The sequence below is a fragment of the Centruroides vittatus genome, unplaced genomic scaffold (genome assembly GCF_030686945.1).
Source record: "Centruroides vittatus isolate TY-2023 unplaced genomic scaffold, ASM3068694v2 contig_1035, whole genome shotgun sequence".
NCBI classification, from domain to species: Eukaryota; Metazoa; Arthropoda; class Arachnida; order Scorpiones; family Buthidae; genus Centruroides; species Centruroides vittatus.
Genome location: NW_027120673.1, coordinates 3,301,483 through 3,326,718, shown reverse-complemented (window position 1 = coordinate 3,326,718; position 25,236 = coordinate 3,301,483). Strand labels below are relative to the sequence as shown.

Genomic DNA, 25,236 nt, shown 5'->3' with positions numbered 1-25,236 from the left:
GTTTCTGATTTTAAACATATAAGAGGTAATGTAATAAATATGTCAATAGTTAAATTTTAAATAAGGAATACTTACCGTGTTTAAATATCAAATTTTTCAATTGTAACGGCTTAACAGATAGAATAACAATATAGAAGCTTAAGCATAACAGATTGTTTTCTCATTACTTTTTAAACTGTAGCTGTTAGCCTTACGCATTTGGTTAAGATAATATGTATATTTTACGTGAATTTACGACATATTCATATTTATTCACTATAAAAATTTGAAAACGACTCTATTAACGTAAAGTATGCACTGTTTCAGTCAAACGATCAGAACGAGGATAAGTAAATTTTGCAGTTTTTCAAAAATATTATACTCAGCACGTTTTATTTGGGACCATGTGTAGATGTACAAAATTCCAAACGAATACATAAAATAACAAATTTTTGGTGAGCAATCGGAAATTGGTCCAATTTTCAAATTACAATTTCATTGTTAGCCGTGTATGATTCTATACCACTTTATATATTCTATTCCTTAAAATATAATTTTTATTAGTTTTAAAATAATATTAATATTAATATTTAAAAATTATAGCTCCACGATTTATTATTTGACAAGAATTTATTCGAAACAAAAATATTTTATTATTTCACATAATTCTCAATTTGACAAATAAAAAATGAGGAAATTCAAGTAAAATAACTTATTGACTGTCTGATTCTTTTTATTATTTTAAAAACTGATTTTACAATATCTTTTAGTGATTTTATTAAAAATTTAAATAATATTTTGGTTATTTTTGGTTTAAATAAATAATTGAATGTTTATTTAATAAAACGATATTTATTCTAACAAAACCATACAGATACAGACAATAACTACTGAATAAATAATTATTGATGATAAAAAAATTTTTTAGTTTATATTTTAAAGTTATATGACCGAATTTTAGAAATTTTATAAATGTTTTACAGTAATTTAATAATTCTTTGTGATGTTATGAATAATGTGTTAGAAAATTTTTCCAAATATCGTTACATGATAAAATATATTTTACTTAAAATTATAGCAATTTCTATGTAAATTCCGATGCTTTTCAACATAATTGCAGAGGATTTTCTGCTTTGGGAAGTTGGTTCCAACGGATAAATAATTGTTCGAGGTTTCCAGGGTCGAGTGGGAAGATGACGCGCTTCTCTCATTGTTGAAATTTCTATTGTTTGAACTCGGGGAGGAGGAAGAGTAGAAACTCTGCATTCGTCATCTAAACTATAATAAATGCTTAATTAGTAAATCATTTATAAAGTCATGAAAATTATTGTAAGTTATATTATACGCAAGAAAGTCGACAATATAATTATTATGTAATTATATCATTAATTATTATACTATCGCGTAAGAATAATTTTCTTATCTAAGAATGGTTTAATTGGTGGTTTTGGATAATTTAAATCGTATGTTTAATGGACGAATAAAGGAAGTTGTTAGTGTATGTGTTCAAATCGTCAAAAATTAACAAATTTAACAGATTTTAAATGTCTTTTGATATATGGGGTAGTCCAAAACTTAATTAACACGATATACTGTTTAACATTTGCCTGTTCCAAGCCAATTTTAATTGTTCGTAAAATAATTGTAATAACAAGGTATTACAATTGAGCAATTAAAAAAAATTATAAAAATACATTTTTAAATTTTGATATATTTTTTAATTTTGCATATTTGGTAAGTTCTAGTGGCCATCGTTTTAATATAGAAGTTGAATCGGTGATAGAATATATGGATTATGTGTCATTCACGAATAAATAAGAGCAAAATTTATTTTACTCTTATTTATTCTTAATTGATTTTATTTAAAGTTCAGAAATTATTAATAGTTTTTCAACATTATATCAATTTGTTTCAAATTAATTCTGTCGGTTATTTTGTCTGAAAGATGCCATCTGTAACGAATAATTTTAAATAGACCTATAGAGCATTTAATATAATTATATATTAGACAATTAAAACTAATTATAAATGTTTATGTCTATTACTAATATAATAAAAAATTATTTAAATTATAATTTGTTTGCCAAGTAGAGTTTTTAAAATTTTCTATTGGAAATTTTTTTTAGCAAAGATAGAAAATTTATGAGAACTTGTGTGCCAATTATAAAATAACTGCTGGTAAAGAATTCAAGCACTTTGTAATCCGTTTCTATTAAGAGTAAAATTACTCATAATATTCATATTTAACACTGATTTGATTTCGAAAAATATAATTTCGAATTTTGGTTTGAATGTAAAAAATCATGCAATAGGATAATTTTATACATTCAAACATTTTATCACAAATTAAACAAAAATGAGCAACTCCTTACCCTTTAAATTATTTTTTAAGCTCTTTTTATTAAAAATATGACTTATATTTACATATTGTTATATTTTTACTTTCAAAGGGTAAGAAATTTTAATTAGTCTTGTATGATTTTCATAAGAAATTTAAAATTTCTTTCAAATTGCACAAGTTGAAATAAGAGAAAAAAGGGACAGTTCATGTGTAAGATGATACCCGAAACAGTGTTACTGTAAAAGCAAAGCCATATTGACCAGATTACAGTTGTTCTTGATCTATTGTTCTCTTATAGCACGGAGCCACTCCGATCTAAGCGAACGAGAATCTTAACGTACGCATATGACAGTTTGGACAGAATTTTCACTTCGAATTTTAAACTAATCGAATTTCTTAACATGTAAATCTCTATATCCCAAGCCGGGACAAAAGTACAGTTACAAACTAACGAGATTTCGAACTATCCGAGTTCGAATTGACGAGGATTTCCTGTATCGTCTCATTTGGATTAAATTCCAACAAGTAATCTCATAATTTTATATTTTTAGTTTAAATGTTTAAAGTAACGTAAATTTGAATTGCAACTTATATACCACTTAGTTTAAAAATGTAAAACTAATTTGTAAAATGGATAACTTCTTAAAGGTTTTCTGCTTTTTATATCGCTGTTTGGGAATCTATAATTAACTATTCCTGTAAAGATCTCTTACATCAGTGAAAATTGTCTAATGGATAGTAATCTCAATCAGTTTTTTGGTTCTAGTTGCTTTAATTCAGTGATATTTTTCAAGCTTGTTTTGAAGCTGTTACTGGTTGACTTTAGTGTGTGTGTGACAGACCTGGGATTCAATAATTGATTTAAATCTTTAATAAATTATTGGATATCAGGGAATTTCGCTGCATATCCAGAACCTTGTTGTGACGAATTTGGGTGTCATGAAAGTCAGGGTGAAAACTATTGCTTTAAGAGAGCGGTTGTACACTTGCATTCTATCTTGTTAGTTATTAACCTGTTTACTTCATTTTCATGTCTTGTCTTCATATTTTATTACTCTATATTATTATTATTTGCTATAAATTTATTCTTGACGCAATTTAAAGTAACAGGTCCTTGCGTTAAAAAAACTAAAAACATAATTTAATTTACTTTTAATGTATTTATTCCCATCAATTTTGGATGTTATATTAATAACATTAAATGTACTTAGCCTAAATAGAATTAGTTTACTCAAAAAAAAACAAACAAATGTCTCACTAAAACAGCACTAATAATATCTAATGTGTTAAAATATAATATGTAACTATTACATGCATTTAAAATATAAGCTTAAAAAAACGCTTTAAATGAATTAATATAAACGTTTAAAGCTTTTAATTTTGTTAATTAAGATAATAATTTAAATTTAATGTTTGATTAATTAACTTTTAAATTAAATTTAATATTTAATCAGAATCTACATTAAATGAATTATTTGATTTTTAATATAATATTAAAATTAATTTCAATTTCAGATTTTAGTTATTGAAATTAGTCAACAGAAAATGGCGACAACTTTGAGATATTCGTGGATCATTCGAAGTTGCGATATTTATTGGTCAGATGAAAACAAAAGACATTTTCAAGTAAAATTTTTTAAAAAAATCCAGTTACGAGTTGCTCAACTTTCCCAGCAACATTTAAAATTTTAGTGGCGACATCTGTTATAATATTTTATTTTAAAAATCTTTTATATTTTTAATTATTATAAAATGGCAAAAAAACGTAATTTTGAGGGTAGGGATGAATAACGAGTACAATTGTCATAAGTCCAACCCTACTACACGACCTCCTTTATATCCTCACTCCCTCGACCTATAATTACCAAAATTTAACAGCATTAAACCCCCTAATACACAAACCTCCCTGCAAAATTTCAGAAATTTTCGATAAAAAACACAGGAGTTATTAAACTTCCAACAGGATGAACAAAATCGTGCCCCGCACACTAACACTCATACATACAGGAATTACCCGCGACTTTTTTTTATTCTTCCATTTCTCGACGTTTCAAGGTCTCCTGAGTTCAAAAAATGTAAAAAATCTTCGGAGATCATTTTTAACCGATCGCCATACTTCTCCTCTGTTATATATAACAGCCGGAAAAGTAAAAAGAAACGAAAAATAATTTTTAACTGTTGTAAGATTGTATATTAATTATATTTTCAGTAGATATACAATTATTAATGTTTTTTTAAGTAATTTAATATTGACTTTAAACTTACTCCTAAATTAAAACACTATAAATTTCCATTATAAACTAACTTTGGTTTCTTTCATTGGATGCATTCGCCTTTTCAGAATAATCAGTCATTATTTATTTATTTATTTATTTAGTACAATTGGAAACGTCGAAGACGATTGTATTCCACCCCCTAATAACAAGAAATAAAAAAGATCCCCAATAAAATAATAACAAAATATAAAAGACATAATATAAATTATAAACATAGCAAAACAAAAGTTACATTATGTGTAATACAAAATAGATTTACATTTATTTTTAAAAAAAGTAAAAATCACAATATAGGTATGGTTCCACAGGCTGTATGTGAGATGCTATACGGTAAAATAAAAGGATCTTTGTGAGAGAGAAAGGCGAAAATATGGGATGAAGAAGCATGATGTATTGCGGGTTCTTACAGTTGGGATGCGGAGACCTAACCAGTAGTTTGAAATTAGACCATTGAAGTATTTAAAGCAGAGAATGCGATCAAAATATTTTACGCGATCAGAAAGATTAGGTAGACCACATCGTGGTTATCAGTAAAGGATAAATCGCAGAATTTAAGTATCAGAAAATAAACTTTATCTAATTCAGATTGTATTTTTTGAAGCAGATAAGGGGCAGCTATGGCCCAGACGGGTAAACAATAATCGACTATTGACTGAAAATTAGTAAAGAAAATTGTTCTGAGTACGGCTTTTGAAGAAATATTTTCGCAAAAACGCCAGATAAAGCCACGTCTAATGGCAAGGGAATTAATAATGTAAGAGATATGTTCGTAGAATATTAATTTTTCATCAAATATGATTGCAAGGTCGCGATGAGACTGAACATAGTTTATTTTAGTAGAATCGATAAATATGGAAGGGTGGTAGGGATTGCGAAGTAGAGAAAAGCACATAATAACAGTTTATGGATGTTGATTTTTCGATTATAGCTGGCAAAAATGGAACGTAGAGAATTGAGAGTAGCCTGAAGGGAGGAGGGATCATTGGATAAAATTTTAATGTCATCAAAGTAGGCAATCATTTTAGTGGGTGGATTGATTAGTAATTTATCTATATAAGCTGAGAAAAAAAGCATGCTTAATACAGAACCTTGAGGGGAAAATTTGGAGGTAATTTGGATATAGATTTTATTATATAAGCAAATTTCAAAAATTTTTAACATGACTCATTTAGACCAATAACTATTCTATCAATTATATTTTTGGGGGAGAACCTTTATATTAGAAATTAACCATTGATTTGGAATGTGACTAGAGTTTAATAAACTCGTGAAAAGTTTGGAGAGAATAACAGCTGATATTGCTTTTAGCTTTTCATAAAATTGTGCGAGAATTGAATCTAGACTATAATTAGAGTTGTTTGGGCTATCTATAGCAGATTTAACATCGGAAAAGGAAATAAAAAAGTTATGTTTACATTGTTGAAAAGATAGGGAGTGAAAATTAGCTTCAGGTAAAATGCGAAAATATCTAGATTTGATATTATTAAATGTATCATAGATTTTCTCATCAGGAATAGATTTTTGTGTGGAGGTAGTTTATTTATTTATTATTATTTTTTTTGAAAAGTTAGGAATGAAATGCCAGAAGGTACGAACCTGTACCTTATAACTGTACTATTACGTCAGTATGACATAATTCCTATATATGAAAATTCAAAAATTGCGTCAAATTGACTTAAAAGTATACATTATCTTGACAATACGAGTATGCCTAATATACGTATATAGATTCATACGATCTCCCTTTTGCAATATACAATTCTGTACATTAGCATAACTGTACTATTACGTCAGTATGACATAATTCCTATATATGAAAATTCAAAAATTGCGTCAAATTGACTTAAAAGTATACATTATCTTGACAATACGAGTATGCCTAATATACGTATATAGATTCATACGATCTCCCTTTTGCAATATACAATTCTGTACATTGCAATATGAATAGCTTGAATAGTTTATAAAATATTCTTATTTTTAAGTAGTCAAAATAACCTAATATTTACTACCTTAAAGGAGGTGCTTAAATGAAAATTTAAAAATAGTTTTTTTTTCTAGGATAATCAGTTTAATAAATGCTTAGAAGAATCAGATTCCAAGGGTATGTTTCATGACATATTTATGATATAATGTGAATACGATGGTATAAAAGTGAAATGATTTAACTTGGTTTTAAATTGTAAAGCAAATATTTTATTATATTAATTACTTGGGTATTACTTGTATTACATTAAAAGAATCTTAAGTTTTTGGATATCTTCATTAATTGATCGTAATATATTTTATTCAATCAATTTAAATTCATTAAACGATTTTAGTACAATTACTATATTCGTGTTTGGTTTTATTGAGATTTCAATTTACTTATTATTAAAGGATTTCATGTAATTATTAATGTAAATTAGTATTAAAATTATATGATTTAATACTATTAAAGTACATAATTCTTAACATAAATATAGATGAATAATTTTTTAAATCTTTAAGCATCATTTTTTACTAACAAAACTGTTGACAATAAAAAGACTAACAAAATAAATAAATAATTTATAATATCGATAATTTTTATTGAATAAAATCCTCGATAAAATGTTGTTAGAACTAACGTAAGTGATAATGTAGAACATCTGTCAAAGTAAATATTACAACGATAACTTACTTTTAAATAAATTTATGAAAGTATTTGATCTTAAATAAAATTCTTTATTGTTATTTGGAACCGTGCCTGTACTCTCGTATACCTTTTTTGAAAATACAATGGAGTGTTAACTTAATTGAAGACATCAGACTATTAAATAAAAATGTTAAAATAAAGGAAAAGTATAAATTTATAAATTTACAAATATATATATATATATAATTCTTAAATAGTTTATTGCTAAAATTATAAAAGTTAATGCAAAAAATAATCCGTTTTGTAAAGTAGTCTGTAAACTTTTTAAACTGACCATTATTACAGACTGGACGGTTTTGTTTTATCTAGGTTATTGTCAGATTTAAGACGAGACATCTAGACATTTGTCTGGCCTACAAAGCAATGACCTTTTTAAAGTGTATATATATATTAACATTTATTTACATTTATATAATTACGCTAGTTTATGTGTATTAAGTTCGTGTAACTTAATTAATAAGAGAAATAACTCAATTTAGCTAGAATTAAAAAAAAACTTTTGATATTCTTCAGATTAAATTTAAATTTTTATAAGTATAATGTTAATATTAATATAATTAATATTAATGTATATTACATATATATTAGTATATATGTATATGTACTAATACATATATACTAATATGTATTAGTCATATATATGAGTGTTGATTATATTTTAAATTTTATATTCATCTATTACATTAGATTACAAATTATTTTATTAATTTAATAGAAATAAGTTATTATAAGTTTACTAAAATATTATCAAAATATGTTATTTTAATTTTTAAAGGTTCAAAATGCAATATAGTATATTGATATAAGTGAGTATAAATAAAAACACTGTTACATTTTAGAATATCCGAAATTTAAAAATATATAGTAGGCACCATAGTTATTTCTAAATTCTATCTATTTATAGAATTAATATAACTTCTGGATATTCCAATTAATAAGAAAAGTTATATTTTAAAAGAAACATATAAACATTTTTCATGGTCTATGAATTACTCGTTTTATTCATTGCAAAGTAATAGAAAGAATGATTGTGGTGTGAAAAGTTTTATGGAGCTACCTCAAAGTCTGGAAAATGTAATTATTCTAAATTAAAATTTCATAATTAATTCATATGTAGCCAAAAGAAAGAAATCAAATCAAAATATGAAAAATTAAGAATAAAAGTTATTATAAAAATGGCGAAGAATCTGTTTTAATCGATGCGAGAATATGAAAACGTGATCAAATATCTGAAAAATCGCAAAACGTAGAAGGAACTATTTATATCAGGCTCTGTAAAAAAATGTAATTCTTATTTTTACAAAATATTTAATAGGAATTATCAAAACATGAATCCAAAAATTATAAAATTAGAAATTTATGAAAGAAAACTATTTTTGTTGTCCGTATTTAATAAAAGGCAGAATGGAAAAGTGAAATTTATGAAGCAAAATTTAATAGTTTTAAATTTCGGTTGGTAATATTAGTTTATTTATCGAATAGAATAATATAAAACATGAAACTTTAATGAATTAACGTAAAAATAACTTCATTGATTTTTATTTTATTTTTCAATGGAATATTCTGCTAACAAATTTTGACGTTTGAATTTAATTACAGGTCAGAAAAATCTTAAAACTATCCCAACCAAGTGTAGAAACAGTAACCAAATACACTATCAAAAAATGAAGATTCTATTGATTATATTTTTTTTACATTGTAAACAAACAAAAGAATAATACAAAAAACACAATGTTATCAACTAAAATTTTAAATAATAATTTTATTATATACACACAAAATATAAATATATTTGTATACATGCAGATACATGCATATAAATACTAAAATAGTAACACTTGTGTCATTCCGATTCTTTTATATTTCTATTATCGAAGTTTCAGTTCACAGAACAAATTTTATTACAGAATTAATAAAACAATAATTTCATGTGGGCTATCAATTTATCTTTAGACTTAAAATATAAAAGTGAAGAGAATAAACTGAATAAATTTGACAATATTAAAGATGAAACATATTGAGTTTAATAAATTCGATTGATTAAACAATTATTTAAAGAAGATAAAATAATTGATGCAAATAATTAACGTATGAAAAAAGAAATAAAGATTTTCGAATGAAATTGTCCTGAATAATCTAAGAATTACGAAGATTGCCAAAAAAAAAAAAAATTATCAACATTTAAATTATTCAATTTGATATGTATTTATAATTAAAAGTAAAATTATTTAAATATGATTTAAACGTTAGAGATTAAATTATAATTGTAAATTTTAGTATTGTTTATCGAACTATTAATACAATACATTTTGTTTTAGATCTCCATCAAGACGACGACGACAAAAATTTAAATGGCTGCCAATCGGAAAAGAAAATTTTCTAATATTTCCAATATAAATTAACATGGAAAGAATAACAAAACTAAATTTATATTTTACAAGGATTAAGATATTACGTAAATTTAAAAACTTTTATTTATTTTTAGAGAGTTATTTATAAACGAGAATTAATTAACTTGATATGAAAAATTAATGTCAATATAATGCGATTCATTAATTTGATTTAATAATAAAACCATTTGTCAAACATAAATCGAAAATGTTACAATTCGGAATATTACAATTTTCATCTTGTAATTTATATGCAATTTAGTTTTAATTATAACAATCAGAAAAAAAAACTTTTAATTTTAATTGAAAAATAATAAATGTAAGAGGAAAATTTTTATTATGATATTTCGAAACGTGTCTTTTTTGAAGTCTTTCGGTCATGCAAGCCTTAAGTTTTTTTCACATTAGTAATGAGATGACTGGGTAATAAATGACTGGGACCGGAAAACCCACGATAGACCATTATGGTTTCAAAGAAACCAATTCAAACTCGAACCCAAATCCTTCAAAGCACGTCTTCGTCGCACGGCCATTCGATCGTAATCCTTTATCAAAAGTAAAACATACTAAAATATTTGGAAATTTATTAATTAAAATTAGGAATAATAAATGAATGCCGAAATCTAGAATAAAACATTATAAATAATCAACGTCATAAATCTTGCATCGTTAAATCAGAAAAAACAAAATGAAATAGATCAAGTTAACGATAATTTCGGTTTAAATAGTCAAACGCATAAATAAAATTTAAGAAAAATGTAATGAGGTCCGTATCATTTTTTTTAAATGCGAAATTTTGATAAAAGAATTTAGGAAAAAATTTTCTTTTCTGGATTTGGGCATTTTCCACATTAAATATTGTTCGTAATATGTGAAAGTATCCATCTTCATAAATAAATATAAAATGCAGATTTTCCTGAAGTTAGATGTTAGTTACACATATTCTCTTTGATTTCTGACATTTGTGCGCATTAAATTAGCCATTTACAAGTTTAAATTATATTAATAATATAGAAAATTCACTTTTACTTCAAGCATGATCACTAAATTAATTTACTCTTTAATACTTTAACACGTAAAATTGATGGTAATAAAATCATAGAACTCTACTGTACAATAAAATATTAAAAAATCAAGTCGAAATCTTAATCTTGAAATTACATTTTCAAAATAAAAATTGGTGTCGAAATCTTTTTAAAAATACGTTCTTATAGATGTATCTTTTACTGTTTTTTTCACTATTTATGAAATATATTTAAATGATATTTATTATATTAATATTTAATGAAAATACCGAGTTATATAATAAAATATAAAATATAATAAAATTATATTTTTTGCTTTTACAGAATTTGATCAAAATGAAAATGATAAAAATGTATAACGTGATTTAGTTGAAAATAGGCATTTAGAATTGTTTTTAATAGAAAAAGAACATTATACAAAGTTTTGTTTCTCGATATTAGGTAAAAAATAGAAACACATTATGACAATTATATATCATATAATTGTAATATATTGTTGTTTGTGATAATATGTAATTACAATATATCGTAGCATTTATATATATCGATACAGTCAAAGCTCGGTTTTCGAACGTAATTCGTTCCTAAAAGTTGTTCGAAAACCGAAACAGAAACAAATTCACCCATAAAAAACAATATAAAATGGATTAATCAGTTTCTGACCTCTAAAACAAAGCTTGTTTTTTTTTACATTTTAAGCTGTATTTCATACATAAAAGTGCCATTAAAATGCATTTGTATTTATTTATTTGCATTTATAATATTATATATAATATTATATTGCATTACAGAATAGATATAGATATATAAATATTAAAAGTAAAATGTTCCGTCGCCGCCAACCGAAACCGAAATTACAATGAAGTGCTATAAATAGAGACTCAACTCTGACTGCCAAGATGAAATATAACCAAATCTATCAAGACGGACAAAGAGTACTTGATCTACACTTTCCGAAATACAGTATTATGTTTCAATTGATTTGATTTTAATTTTAATTAATTAATTGATTTTATTTTTAATTTTAGTTTGTTTCAGTTTCAGTTTCTATGTAAAGACCGGAGTTTTAATATTATTTTATTATTTTTAGTTTTAATTAACTGGCTACCTAGTAAAAAAAAAAATTACATTGAATTCGCGTTTCTGACTAAAACTCTCTATTTGATAATTTAATTTAAATATTTTCTAGATTTCAGCATAATATTTTTATTAAAATTGTACAAACAAATCTATTTCATTCTTTCAGAGATGCATTTTATCTATTTTTTTAGATATTCCGTGTTTATAATTCTATGAGTTCTTCTCCTTTCTTTCTACACAAAGTTTTTAATGAATATGGAACAAGGCCCGACATATTCGGGTCAGATTACTCGTGGAAGTTTCGGAAGTTCCGATCGGAAGGTGAATCTTGATCCTCGGATTAGCTCAATATAGCCAGCATCCGGTAGTCTTTTGTGGACAAATGTTAATGCATAAATTTTATTTAAGTGCTGTTTTAAATAATAATTAAACTAAAATATTATTATTTATTTAAGTCACAATTTTCTTTAATAGAATGAAATTGGAAATTTCAGATATTAAAATCATAAGATGTAACATTTAAAATTTATAAAATTAATTTTGTTTTTATTCACTTATTTTACCGAACAGTAATTTCAATTTTTATAAAATTATAAATATGAAAATTTTGAATTAAATTAAGCAAAATACGAATTGGCCTATTTATATGCTAATTTCTCAATGTACAGTTATTTCGTGAAAGAAGAAACAAAATGACAGGTTTCGTTATTTTCCTTATTAACGAAAATGAATTTTACTAATAATTTCATTTCAAAATAAAATTAATATAAACTAAATAAATTCTATTATAATAATATGTCTATGTATATTTATCGTATATCATATTAATTAAATTTATTATATATCATATAATAATAAATTTAATTATCTATCGCAAATCACAAACTACTTAAAGTTTGAGAAGCAACGCTTACAAAGCAGCCGGACACTACAGGGAAGCCGAACTAATTGAATCCTTCAAATTTTTGGGAGTACGTAGTGCATCCTCTTTATCCGTTTTTGATTGAACAAAATACGAAACATATTAACTCGACCCACTCTACGACTGTACAATTAGAATTGTAGTTCTGTCTGCAATAGAACCTTACATAATTTTACTCGTTTTGGGAAAGGGAAATGCTCGAACAATGTACGAAAGCAAAACATTGTTTACATGAATCTGATAGTCCTTTCTGATTTATTAGTCTGAACTGCTTCTTAGGAGATACACTGTATATAGCTGCATAAGTTCACGCTGTATAACTTCTATTGTTTTAGTAATTATTTAAAATAAATTAAATAAAATTACAACATGAAAAGTAACAAAATTGAAAGTTAATAATAAAAGTAGTAAAATATAAACATATTATTTTAAAGAAATAATGAAATTCCGTATATAAAATACACTGTAAAAATACAAAATATTAAAGACTAATACGAATAAATGGTTAATGTTACCTATGGTTCCGAAATGGCGGGTCGTCTCTGATTCCAGCAAATAGAAGAAAGGAAACGGTGGGGACGCACGTTCTAACCTAACCTAACCTATTCTAATAATTTTGTTGGTAATAATTATGGTAATTTATTAGAATAGGTTAAGTTAGGTTAAAACGTGCGTCCCCACAATTTCCTTTCTTCTATTTGCTGGAATCAGAGACGAGCCGCCATTTTGGAACCATAGGTAACCGAATAAATTGTTCTTGTTGTTTTCTTTGTCGTCCTCTTTCATTGTCACAGGAACATGATCCACGTATAAATATATTTTATATAAATATATTTCGTCCTGGATGTTTTATAATTTTTCTTTAAATGAAAGTCCTATTAGTGATATCAGGAGGCAATCGCTCTTATCGATATCTCCTGCATCTGCTTCTGCATGAAAGAGTTGGAACGACTTCTTAATAGCACAGTTTTAGTAAACTAAAACTACACACACATAAGGACTAAAACTAAAATTTAGGAACGTGACTAAAATAGCATTACTTCTTACGACGATAGTACAGAAAGAATTTTATGTATACTGTATTCGAAAGCTGTTTAATCATATTTAAAATCGATTTTTTAAACAAGATTAAACTACTGTATTTTAAAACCATTTAAGCTTTATTTTAAATTTTTTGCTATATTTTATCTATATTAAATTTACCATCTTGTCATACATTTTTTAAACTAAATTTATGTTATTTTATATAGCCTACATGAAGAACAACCATTGTATTTTAAAATGTATATAGAAGATCGGCATTCTTTAAATACAAATTGGAACATAACACTGTACAAACATAAATACGAAAAAATGATTTATAAGGAAGGTTCAAATTTCAACAGTTCTGACAAAAGTAAAATGACGAATGGAATGTGTTGACAATAAATAAAAAAATTCGAAAAGAAAATGATGATAGTGTGCATTTTAACAGAACAAACAGGAAATGTCATTATTAATATAAATAGAACGATACTCAAAAAATAGAATTTATTGAAACCGAGACCCACAATCACTTCAAATAAGTCATATAATTAAATCTTGTAAATTTACAAAAAAATAAATCGCATGATTTTAGTCATTTTCGGAAAAATAAGCCATTAAATATCTATTTTTAAAAGAATTTTCCTTCTAATGATATTAAAAAGGATTCAAAGTATATATTTTTTGATGTTTTTCATTAAAAAATGTTCCAGTTATCTCTTAAAGTGGCGTAGAGTTACAATCAGTTTATTAATAAGTAATGTTTTAAATGTATAGTAAAGTACATTTTGATCTTAATGTAAGATCACGACAGTGATGAATCATAATCGTATTAAAAATAGTAATATGTATACAAAATGTCTTCGGTTTAAAATTTAGTATAAAATCTATTGTTTTATATAGAAATTATACAATAAACGGTAGAAAAATAATAAATACAGATTTGTAACAATGAAAACATATTGCTGCGATGTCAAAATTGATCGTTTTTTATAGGATCAATTGATCCTATAAAAAACGATCAATTTTGACATCGCAGCAATATGTTTTCATTGTTACAAATCTGTATTTATTATTTTTCTACCGTTTATTGTATAATTTCTTTATAAAACAATAGACTTTATGTGTTTTGCTAAATAACAAACAATTCTTTTGTTATAACTGAGAAATTTATAAGACATTATTTAAGAGTATTTTTAACACATTTGAAAAGCAATGAATTTAGAATATAGTTTAAAAAGAACATTAAATATAACAATTTTTATTTTTTACAATTTTTCTACAATCTTTTTCCCCAATTTTTTTATTTCTTCTTTCAAACTTTATCAATCAAACAATTTTTTTCGACTAAGGAAATTATTGCTTCCGATGCTAATAAACATAGATTGATAGCAAAATGAAAATGGTTATTTCCTTGCAACGGGATTTTCCACTCCCGTTGTAAGGTAATAACCAAGGCAAGTCAAGGTTTCCAAGTAGATTTATCAAATAAACACATCATATTAATAGTTTGCAAATATCAAACAAGGATAATCACTTCGTTGCAATTTTTGAATTCTTTTTCAGCATAATAAATAATAAATAATGACTGTTTATACTATTAAATATAGTTTAATATTTATTTTTAACTTACTCCGTCCTGCAGGAACTAAAAGGCTCTTGCGTATCATGTCTACGGTCAATGGTGTATTACTAAAACAAAAGGTACAGCAACGCTATTTTCTAATTCGTAAATACATACTTTATTAAAAAGTAAAAAGGGTTGTGCGGTTTATTTATCATATATTAAATGTAAGTACATAAATGAATTGAAATCATTATTAAACCATATTGAAAAGTAAATTTACGAAAATTCCCCTCCCCCCAAAAAAATGATTTTGTATGTCAAAAAAAAAGCAACACCAGAATACATGATATTCTGTTGCTACAGCTTTTTTGTCGTTAATTCAATAGCAGAACGGTGATAGCGAAGCCATTTCTGTATGTAATAGTCTAAATTCCACACTTATAGCGGTGGGCCGTTAGTCCGATAAACAATAAATTTGTGGCATTTTCAATAATAACGCACAATCTTTTTCCATTGTAATCCAATTCACAGGAAAAAGAAAACGCGACGAGTTATAATGTCGGTATGGCCTCAATTTTTTTATGGCTGCATTGAAATAATTGCAGTGTGCTTGAAAATCAAAATTTGCGTCCGTCGTTGTGTTGACTTAAATGCGTAAAACTTGTCAACGAGTCTGGAAAGGAATTTTGCTTTTCAACAACAAATATTGCAACTTAATGGTTTTTATATATATTTACAATTATATATATTTTGTATGCTCGCAGGTAAAAAGTTCCCATACGCGATCACTGACTATAGTGGGTTCTCTAGGTCCACATAAGTGACCACTGACCAGCGAACAACGAACAGGGACAGACATATCTGAATCACTAATTAAAAATTTCTGTAGATTCGAACTCAGGCCGAAAGGATTGATTACATGCATTTAAAAATTTTAAATGATAATATAATAACCGATATATTTATTTTTTAATTATATCCTGAATTAATCCGCTCTCAAATAACGTGGTCTTTACAAAAATAAAACTTTTGGATTTTATTCTTCAACTTAATTATTTTTAATACATTCTGTTCAAATACGAGATATATCATTAATACTTTCTATAATTTAGTCATACAATTTTATACTTTTTTTTAAATAATCGTTTCCAAAACTCATTAAAATAGTTGATGTTTAAGTTGAAATGTGGGTTCTAAAAATAATTACGTTAAACAAAGATTACTATTAAATTTTTATTAGAGCAATAGGTTATTAAAATAAATGTGAGGATTAATAAACTCGTGGGCTAAATACGTAGGTTTCAAGAGGACATTAACGTATAGTAACTACTGCTTTAAAAAATATCCCATTCACATTAGACCAGAAAGATTTCTTCAAATTTTACAAAGTAATACGTTTTTATAAATTATAATTATATTTGAGGTTTACAATTTATCATTACATTTTACAAAGAACAGTTTAGATGCCGGATCTTTTGCTATTATTAGTGAAAAATTAAAATAAAAAAAAAAGTCATTGCCAAAACCTTTAACGTGAAAAATGGAGAGCGTGAAGGTCTCCAATTATTCTGGCATTTGTTTTCAGCAACAAAAAATTCATGATTACAAAGCAAAAACAGAATTATCTATCATAAACATCGCAGGAAACTACTTTAAAGGACATCATGTAGGCTAACGACACGCAATGTCAATAGAAAAATACATATCGTATTGATATACATATTGTTTGTTCGAACAATCTACAATAAAGGAACGATCTAAGATAAGCTATTCACCAATACAACTCAGAAACACAAAAAAAAAAATAGCAAAACATTTTTATATCTTGACGATAACATTACATTGGTAAATAAATAACCTTATTAATAAAATATTCCATTTAAAATGCTATTCATAGCAACTTTAAATTTGATGTAAATTACTGTTAAAATTAAACATGGATTCAAATAAAAATCTTATGATTTTTAAGAATATATTCTAAAAGATCACATCTATAAAAGAGATACACTACAAAATAGCCTTTTCATGGAGACAAATTAATAAATTATGAGTATTTTCTTTAATACTCAAAAATTAAATTAACGTATTTCCTCGATTAAACTTCGGATGGTTTATTTTTAAAACGTAGGTATCCCTCGGGGTTTATTTGAAAATCCGGGATGTTTTCGACTTTACAACACGAGACGAGTGGGTAAAAATTGGAAGAAATAGCTTAATTACCCATGCATTTTTCAAACTATCAAGACCATTTATTGGCTATATTTATGGATTACAACTAAAACATTTGAAATAATTACTGTTTTCTTAGTTGGCATTCGTATCTGCTTTGATGCGTTGTTAAAATCGAGATGTTGACTATCATCTTCAAATTCAAATTCACCACCTCTTTCCGAAACAGATGGTGAGTTTAAATCAGACTTTTTATAATTTTATTTCAAAAATATTTCCGTGAACCTTGAAATTGAAAGTGCTGTCCGACTATAAACAATTTGAAAAATTAGAATTGTAGTTAAACTCCTTACTTGTCATTCTAGTAGTTATTGCCCTTATACAGTGCAGACTTGTTCAACTCGGGGTTTATTTTTAACAACACTTTTATTCACCGGGTTTATCGAAAACCGGAGTTTAATCGAGAAAATGCGGTATTTATTCTTATGAAAAAATGTTTATAAACTTCTTTAATACGTGTTTTAATTAAAAGTTAAATAATTTTCCATTACTAGCGAGGTTGAGGCCGAAGTTTTAAACGCGAAAACGTGTACGTCGGACGTTCAGCGCTTCTTTCCTGTAAGCCTAGAAGTTTGACAATGGTGTTTGGAAAGTCAATGAGATCATGCTCGACATTCCAAACGCCATTGTCAAACTTCTCGGCTCACAGAAAAAAAGAGCTGAACGTCAGACGTACACGTTTTCTCATTTAAAACTTGGCCTCAACCTCGCTACTATATTAATATGTAAATAGATGATTATGGAAATTACTAATGCAATTTGATATTTATAGACATTTGATTTTTCTCTTTAAATAAAAAAAATATAATATTTCTAACAGGTTTTTTCCATTTTATATTTTTCATTACGTCAAATATACGTAAAATGAACAAAGAATGATGCGAAATTAAATGAATGAAATATCAAAACTGACGTCATTAGAAAATATTGAAAAACCCCAGGTGTTCATGAATAGCATATTTCTTAATATAAAATTTTACTATAAAAAGTGGAATATGATAAAAATTACAAATGCAAAGAATGATTTATTTATTTTTAATAAGAAAATAGAAATTTTTCCAATTTTCATAATTACTTTGTCATTAGTTTAACCATATTATATATTTTTCTCTTTTTGTTCATATTTTGTTTCAAATATTATTTTATAAGCTGCTTGCAATGCAGATTATCGAAAATTTTTCTCATTAAAACTTTACTGTAAAGAATAAAGCAAAATAATTTTGTTTATAAATAACATTAGATTAAACTTTAGCATTACTAATACAACAAAATTCATTACATTTACTTGTTTATTATATTGAGAAAGAAAACAAAATTATATTAATTAAAACAGTGTTTCAAATACATAACTATCATTAAACATTAGTAATGTTTGTATTTACTGAAATGAGATTTTAATTTATTTTTGCTATATTGAAGATTGTTTGATTCTTACACACTACGCTTATTAAAAATTAATTATTTAATTTGAACCGAACTGATATTTACTTATATATTTGATTTTGTAAATAGTATAAAGAGTTAGATTTAACTTTTCCTTAAGCTATTTTATTCTTTAAAATTAGCACGACGAGGTAATTATAAAATTAATTAATTAAACACAGTTATAATACAGGAAAGTTATTTAATCCAAAATTGCAATTCAGCAAATAACAATTAATCATTAACTTCTGATGAAATTCCTAGTCTGTAAAATAAATTTTTTATCCATTTCAATTCTTATTTTCTACAGCTTAATAGCTGTAGCTAGAGAGAAGCTAAATCAATTTCTACATATTTTAATTCAACTTTTTAATTATTCGTATTTAGTTATTGTGAAATATGTTTCTTTTATCCACGCTTCTGGCCATTTCTGTAGTCTAAATTTAAATTCGGGTCGGATGGACCAGACAGTTAAGGCTCGAAAAACCTTAAGAATCTTTCGGGATGGTCTGTGTTAGACATGTTGGGCTCCGCTCATCACCCAGATGGGCCTGGAATAAAGATTCTCTTAGAGCTCGTAGGGTGAGAATAGCAAAGAAAATCATTCAAATTTCAGAATTACCAAATTCTGTAATAACTAAATCGTCATAAAGCGATTCGTCCAATTTTTATCATAAAATTGAAAATAAATTATTAAATGCTAATATCATTATTTTAATGAGAGTAAAGCAAGTTTGTTAAAATGTGAATTTTAATGATTAATATTTAACAAAATATTAAAATGATCAATCCGTGTTTGCTTTGTTTTAAAGAATTGTTCAGAAAATTACATTGTAATAAAGAAATTGTTTCATTAAAACCTATCTAAAATAGAACCTAAATAAAACAGAAACCTACGAAAAAATAATTCGGTATCGTGCAATTCTGATTTACAGGTTTTACTGTAGACCATATGAAAAAACTAATTCGTATTTAGATCTGTCTATCTTGCTGAGAATTTGTTAAGTGTACACAAGAAACAATTTTAAAATTGTTTACACAGAACATGAAAAAACATACTCAATATATTAAGCAATTTTATTTATTTAACTTTTCTTAAATTTTAAAGTAGCCCGCCTTTCGAATAAAATTTTCTTAAGTTAATTTATCTCATTCGTGAAAACATTTTAAAAAATTAAATTACACGTATAAAGAATTAAATCAGTCATTTTACACAGACATTCAGAATTTAATTGTCTTACTTTCAGATCAAAATGTATAATTGAATCATACTATTTCAGACATGTTTTTGAATAAAATATTTTAATTTTATGAATTAATTAGCTTTTCAAATTAATTAATTAATTAACTTTAATATATTTCTACATTAAAAATTATATTTTAAAAATATTTACTCACGAATTAACGGCGGTTGAGCAGTGAGAAACAAGAAATGCCAAGAACTGTTCCATTAAAGAATGTGCATGAATGCCACATTTAGCTTGAAGAGGTTTGTTAACACAACTTTTAAATTCTCTATATCCGCTAATCAATAAAAGAATAATTTATTATTTAATCGTAAAATATTTAATAAATATAAAATACATTTAATATTATAAACAGTAGAAAAAACGTTTTTACTTTACGGGTAATTTATAAATTACAAACTATGCTATATATTTCTTTTTAAATAAAATTAAATTTGTGTAATTTTCATAATTTAAATAAAAATTTTGATGAATTATTTACTTGCATCTACAATTATTCATTTTATACATTTTTTCAATTTCACTTCTTTCCTCCTTACGGGCACTAAGAAAAACCTTTTTACCCTCTACATTTGTCCTGGTTTCAGCCAGGCATGTGATGAGGGATAGGTCCAACGTATCTTGGACGGACCCACTTTAAAAACTTTCCGAAGTTACCCACCTGGATTCAACCTCAGAGCGCTTTAACCGCATGGGCCGTTCGTCCGTCCTTGCACATACATTAATTAATATAATGCGTTTATCCGAACATTAATTATCTTCACATAAAAATCAAACTTACACAAATTTTAAAAATAAATAAGGTATTAACAGATTAATAGAACGCCGTAGCCTAAAAGTATCGGTTGCAGTTATAGGATCCGAGTTTGAGTCCTTGTTGGATCCTCTGATTTATGTGTAATCCGGTACGGTTTTCACATACTAGTGGGAAATTTTCTGATGTAATACCATACTGTGGTACTTATTTCTTACCTTATCCTAAGCTATCTTTCTTCCCCGACAAAGCATCCATCATTCACACCCATTGCAATCCTGACCGAACCCTTGATAAATCTGACCAGTTCCGGATATATTTTGAGATTTAATTTAGACAATTTCTTAGTGCTCATATTTGTTGAACTTATCTTGCCATAAAAACACTAAAAAATTTTGTATCCGTTTTATGTATATTTTCGTATGTCCGTATACATAAGAAATATGCAGTAGAACTCGGTTAAGAAGTTTTTCAAGAATCCAATTTAAAAAGAGTTTAAGCTTTTCTTTCAAAATCCATATTTATTTAACAATGTTCATCTGCGTTACTGTAAATTAAGCTTATATAGTATTTGTTTACTTAGCCTATGTATTTGTCTAATGTAGCCTGTTTTGTTGTGTAAAAGAAAAAAAAAACATGCTTTATGATTCCCGCAAACAAAACAACAGATCTACAAATGCTATGCTAAAATTCATTAAAGATTTACAATATCATCTACGAGTTATTAGCGCTTTTCAGAACTTGGTGTTTCTTGTGAGCAGGTTACCTTGCAAGAAAAATGCAAAACCCGTGTTCAAAGTAGCCCAATGTCGTTCGCGAAATGACATGAATTTTGTGCATTTCTTAATGCAAATTTTTCCCCCATATGCAATTAAATACATAAAATTTTCGATAGGATGAAGTTGAAAAACTTCTTAAGCGAGTCCATTTTTTTTGGATTTCATTTTACTTATGCGGGAAATTTTCTTAAACGGGACATTTCATACGGGTAAATTTACATATTTCTTACGGAAAAGAATTGGGACTTTTTGGAAATTAATCTTCTTATACGGGGAAATTTCTAATGAGGGGCGTTCTTAAACGAATTCTACTGTATATAGACGTCTATCAATCATAAAAGAAATAAAAACACATAACAAAATATTATAAATATATTTACTGTACGTGATATTGTAAAGTATAATACATTTCACATTGGGGATTTTGAACGAAAATAATTAACGGTGTCGTCATGCTAATGAAACTGATGCATTAATTTTTCGATTATAACACATTATGTAGGAGGAATTTATTAGAATTACATGTAACTTATTCTGCAATAATACATAAACAATTTGAAGATAATAATTTCAAAATAAAAATTACAAAACGAATGACGTCAAACAGTGACGATAGCATAAAACGAAATAACTACGGCCAAGACTAATAAGAAGAATCAATTCAAAATATCAACAAATACATTAAAATAAATGTATTTTTTACGTAAATGTATTAATAAAGCGAGACTCATATAATTTGATAAAAATGCTTCGAATCTCATATTAAATTCCAAATCTCTCGCTTAGAAATTTTAATAAATTTATAGCACTTAATTATTTAAAAATATCTTCGTAACTGTTTATAATAATTATATCGTATACGCAATGCATTTTTATTCAATAATAAAATTGTGCCAATAAAATAAATAATAATAATTTTCTAATTAAAAATATTGAAAGAGTTTTTATATAAAATAAGAAATAAGTATAAATTTAATGATTTACCAGCAAACGTCGTGATATTTAATATGAGGATCGGATGCTCGATCGATCATTCTCTGATATGAAGGCCCACAATGATTCACTGATACTTCTTTGAAACATTCAGCAATATCTAAATAATCTATAAAGTTTATGTTGTAATTATAATTATAATTAAACAAGACTGTATTATATATAGAGCCTACGGATTGTTTTTGAAAAGTATTTCCTTAACACCGTGTTGTAAGGGGCGTAAAAATAAAAAAAATTCCATAGAAAGAAAGTCCGAAAATGCTTCCTTTCGAAATTATATAATTTTAAAAGTAACTGTAATTAAAAAATTTCTACGTAACGGAAATTAATAGCAATCTATGGTTTCAAGTGACCCATAGAACAAGCCATTAAAGTTTAGATAGACTTTTCAAAAAACTCCCTGTATAAGCTCACATAACAACTATATTTATAATCGGCTTACGAATAATTATATATTGAATAAATATTATAGTACATTTAAAGGAATTTATAAAAATTAATTTATATTAAAATTAATTAAATAATCTTAAGGTTGAATTTAAAGTAAAAATTACAGCATTGATAGTGTAAAGCAGTACAACAGTGACTGCTGAACTGCTCTATTCTACTAACGTTGTAATTTTTACTATTATATATTTATTAGTAGTTAAAATGATTTTATAAGACCTATTTTATAGAATTATCTTTAATTCCTTATAAATACCGGTATATATTTTTTTGCATATTAATAAAGATTTGCTTTATCTTAATACTAAACAAAGAACTTATTACAATATTTTAACAATTATTCAATGCTTAATATTGAAATCTTACTTAACATTTATTCAATTTTGATAAATGTTCATTAAAATACGTCTCTAATTTCTTATTCTGAATATAAAAATTTTATTCTTAATTAATAATTAATAAATTTTATTCTTGTGGAATTTAATTTTTAAAACATTATTCAATAAAATTATCTATCAGGTATTTTAAATTAAAAATTAGTATATAAAGATACGTAGACTGATTTAAATAACTACATTTACATTAAATGTCGATTTAGTTTTAAAAAAAAAGCTATATGTATACAGCTTTTAATGTATTTTGTATGCACTGTAAAAGCTGTATATTTTACAAATGGTTTTGTATATTTAAATCTTATTTAGAAGTAATTTTATCAACAAAATGAATTAAGAAAATTTTAATTATTTCTTTAAAAATAAATTAATATGTATTTTTACTGAAAATGTTATTTAAATTTAATTTTTATAAGTAAAAATATTTTTATCATATTAAATAAACAAGCGTAAAAAAAATTCATTATTCATAAATTAAATATTTCTGGATATTTTTAATATTTTAGATTAAAAGTTCGTGTCCTTGCTTTATACATTGAAAAATATTCTTATCATTTTCTATTGTGATAGGTGTAAGATGAATCATATTAATTTCTTTTTTATTTCTGTCAAAATACTTTTTATAAAAATGAGGCATTTCATGACAGACTAGCATTAATGACATCACAAATAGGACAAGGACACGTTTTGAATATCATCTGGAATTTAACTGGTCATCATCTAATCACGTGATTCCTCTTTCCGTTATCCATAATCGGTCAATGACAAACTGGCAACACCCGGATGATGTCATAACAATAATAATATATCATAAATATTTTCTGGATATTTTCGGACAATTCTGTCATTTTCTATAAATTATATATTCGTGATTTGTTCATTTAAAATAGATTACCTTTTTGATATTTTTCTGAACTGCAAATGGCATGAACTACGTGAACAGGTATTCGAACGGCATCATTAAACTTATTCTTTTGATTAAGCGTAGAACAGTCGTTCATAAATATACGAACGCATTCCATTAATTCGCTCCAACGTCTAAAAATAATGATTTAATGGAGATTAAAAACGAATTTTTTTAATCTAAAAATACATTTATGATATATACATAATTTGTTTTCTTACTTGCAAACGTTTTGAATATCCGAAATGTTGACGGGAAACATGTATTGATGTAAATGCAAGAAAGGTTGAACAATATGGATACACGTGTTCAATTTCGAATCGCATTCTTTACCGTAGATATTTCCAAAAACTGTTTTGAATTAAATTAAGAGGGGCGGAATATTATAAAAAGAAGAAAGTTCTTGACTAATAATGTTAAATATTAAAAAATAATATAATTTGCTAATGAACTTACTCGTTACGAGAAGTATAACCTTGAGTATATTCATTGCCATTTTGGTCCTAAGTTTGTAATATTAAGAGAAATCCAGCAACATTCGATCCGTCATGTTTCGACTGTCGAATTGGAACAATTTACACTAAACGTCCAGAGATACTTTCACAGAAATTCATAACAATAGTGTCACTGTCGGACAGTTTATATTGTTCCATACAGGATACGCGAACTACCAAATTCACTGACGTGAAGTTCCTCGCATCCGGCAACTGAGGAAGAGAAGCTGTATTATCTGATATTTAAATAGTTGTTGATATATTGTCGTTGGTCGAAAGAGAAAATTACTATTTC

General features: G+C 25.8%; 1 protein-coding gene across 1 annotated transcript; it reads right to left on the bottom strand.

Annotated features, from left to right (window-relative positions):
• Positions 1–837: 837 nt before the first annotated feature.
• Positions 838–25,236, bottom strand: LOC136968970 (uncharacterized). Its single transcript, XM_067263046.1, has 6 exons — positions 24,904–25,236; positions 24,669–24,798; positions 24,439–24,581; positions 22,696–22,813; positions 20,330–20,455; positions 838–1,257 (listed from the first exon to the last, which is right to left on the bottom strand). Exons 1-6 carry the CDS (start codon positions 24,941–24,943, stop codon positions 1,023–1,025), a joined length of 792 nt encoding a protein of 263 aa, XP_067119147.1. The 5' UTR covers positions 24,944–25,236; the 3' UTR covers positions 838–1,022.

What these genes read in the sequence shown, in the direction of transcription:
- LOC136968970 (XM_067263046.1), bottom strand. Translation starts at nt 24,943, where the DNA reads ATGGCAATGAATATACTCAAGGTTATACTTCTCGTAACGA. An exon ending in TTCAGAAAAATATCAAAAAG is followed by an intron (nt 22,814 to 24,438) that starts GTAATCTATTTT and finishes TAAACTTTATAG; the next exon opens with ATTATTTAGATATTGCTGAA. An exon ending in AAATATCACGACGTTTGCTG is followed by an intron (nt 20,456 to 22,695) that starts GTAAATCATTAA and finishes TTTATTGATTAG; the next exon opens with CGGATATAGAGAATTTAAAA.